Here is a 2,156-nt window from a genome sequence, read left to right as displayed (position 1 = left end):
GCAATGGGTGGCTCGCGTATACGGACAGGACATGGCTGCGACAGGCTTCCCAAATCCACCTTCGCTTTTATACCCGTGGTCTCTCATCTTGATTACATGAAGTAATTTACTATTACTACTCTAAAATATGAATTATATCTGAAATAATCAAATACATGACATAGAATGATTAATAGTATGTATCTGTATGAAATCAATAAAAGGATCAAGTACTGCATTATCTTTAGTTACATTGATAATATGTATAAATGAAGCGGACATACCTGAGTGGGCGCGATCTAATCCTGTTTACATAAAGTAAGCCTGCTCCCAAGCAGGTTTACTCTTACGGATCTGTTGCTATGACAGCAAGTCCCGGATGAGCTTCGGAGATCAAGATCACCAAGATCACGCGAAATCGTCAACAATCAAATCCAGCTAACTTACTTAGCGAGGTACGAAGAACGGACCCCTGGTCCAGGCTGCGTGGACAGCTGACAGTCAGGTGACGAGTTTTCAGACGTAAGTGGTTAAGGTCAGGGGTCAGAGATATTTTGGCTTAACGGGAAGTTAGATGCTTTCAGAATAAAGGTTTACAACAGTATCAAGATTCTTTATTTGTCACATGCATAGTTATACGAGCACAACACGCAGTGAAATCAATACCAGTGTCACACACAGCTCCCACCTACTAACAGCTGAAGTCGACACAGTTCGTCACACTGAACAACACTTTAAGAGGAAGTTCAGATGTCAGTAAAGCTCCCGTTTCAACAACACTGAAGTATTAAACAGTCACACAAACGTTAACTTGGTCGGCGTACATGTTAGCATTAGCTGTTTAACTGTTAGCAGTGACCCCATAATCACATTGGCCATCTGTTACCATTAATGTACAGTTAGCAGACTTATCGCAGCTGAACGGGTCGTGGATGCAATGAGGGCAGAGCAGCCAATCAGACGCTTTCAGGCCTGACGAGCAGAGCCAAGAGAGCCGAGCGAGGCTGCAGGCTGCAGGCGGACGCGGACTTTTCTATTTTAACATCGTTTATTAAAATGTTTTTGTAGCAGCTGTAAGGTCAGTTTTAAAATGCTCGCAGTCATCAGTTCAATCGTTCACAGTGAGCGCTCTGTTATACATCTTCTTTATTTCAGCATAAATAACGCCGCTCTCCATCCATACTTAGCCCTTGCCCATAATGCTCTTCTTCTAGAATAAATAAATGATTCGGGTGTGTTACTTCTTGTGTTTAATCTAACGAATAAATTGGAGCTTTTTTGAGAAACGACGTCTTCGTCGTTACTTGTTTCACAGGGCGGGCTGAAGACAGCAGATGTGACCCTCCAACCGGTCTGATTGGATTCGGGTTAAAGTTTATTGATCAGGTCTTTTCACACTGCACTGATAGGGGTTTTATTGATCACAGTCCAATCACACTGAAGTTTAATAAACTGGCAAACTATTCCCTGTCTGGTCTTATTGATCAGTGATGAGTTCCGGTGATGAGTAATTGATCAGTTACTGAGTTCAGCTCAGGCTGACCTGTAATTCCTAATTAATCGATTATCAACCCACGTCAATCCGCAGAGCATCGATTATTGCCCACCATTCGTCAGTTTGCCATCATATTATTGACTGGTCTATTACTCAGTTTTGGTATCGACAAACAGGAAGTTCCTGATGCTAAATGTTAGCACGGAAAAGCTAAGGAAGAGACACAACGTATAAAAGCAGAAGCGAGCTCCTCCCGAAACTCACCTCCGATCACTGACCAATAGATCCTTCTCCCGCTCCGATCTCTAATCGATAATGTTTTAACTTTGAGTTGAGAGCCGAACTTCCTTTTCTTCCGCTGTTAACGCACTTCCTCTTCTTCTGTGGTGCAACAGGGGACAGAGTGAATCAGTGACACCTGCTAGAGGAGAAGAGAACTGCAACAACAAACGCCTGAAATCTGCGTTAACGCACCAACTGTTAATTTATACTGAGCACTGAAAAGGTTTTACACAACCGCGCAGAGAGCGAGAGAATAGAATAGAAGAGAATATTCCACTAAGGAACTAGAAGTTAATTTGGAGAACCAGCTTCAACAAAACAACGTTGGTGAGGTCTGGAGAGGCCTCAGAACCATCTCGGGCCACAAACAGCAGAACTCTCTGCCTGGGAGGGATGTGAG

At 43.2% G+C, this 2,156-nt stretch overlaps 1 protein-coding gene across 1 annotated transcript in view; it reads right to left on the bottom strand.

Annotated features, from left to right (window-relative positions):
- The window catches only part of LOC102192490 (tetraspanin-14-like), a 9,731-nt gene extending 9,644 nt beyond the window's left edge, over window positions 1-87 (bottom strand). Inside the window, exon 1 of the mRNA XM_013907950.1 lies at window positions 27-87. Within this exon, the coding sequence (XP_013763404.1) occupies window positions 27-87 (61 nt within the window). The remainder of the gene's footprint in view (window positions 1-26) is intronic.
- Window positions 88-2,156: the final 2,069 nt, after the last annotated feature.

This window comes from Pundamilia nyererei, unplaced genomic scaffold (assembly GCF_000239375.1).
Source record: "Pundamilia nyererei isolate P.nyererei 1_Seehausen unplaced genomic scaffold, PunNye1.0 scaffold00638, whole genome shotgun sequence".
In the NCBI taxonomy this organism is placed as follows: Eukaryota; Metazoa; Chordata; class Actinopteri; order Cichliformes; family Cichlidae; genus Pundamilia; species Pundamilia nyererei.
This window is presented reverse-complemented; position numbering and strand designations above follow the sequence as displayed.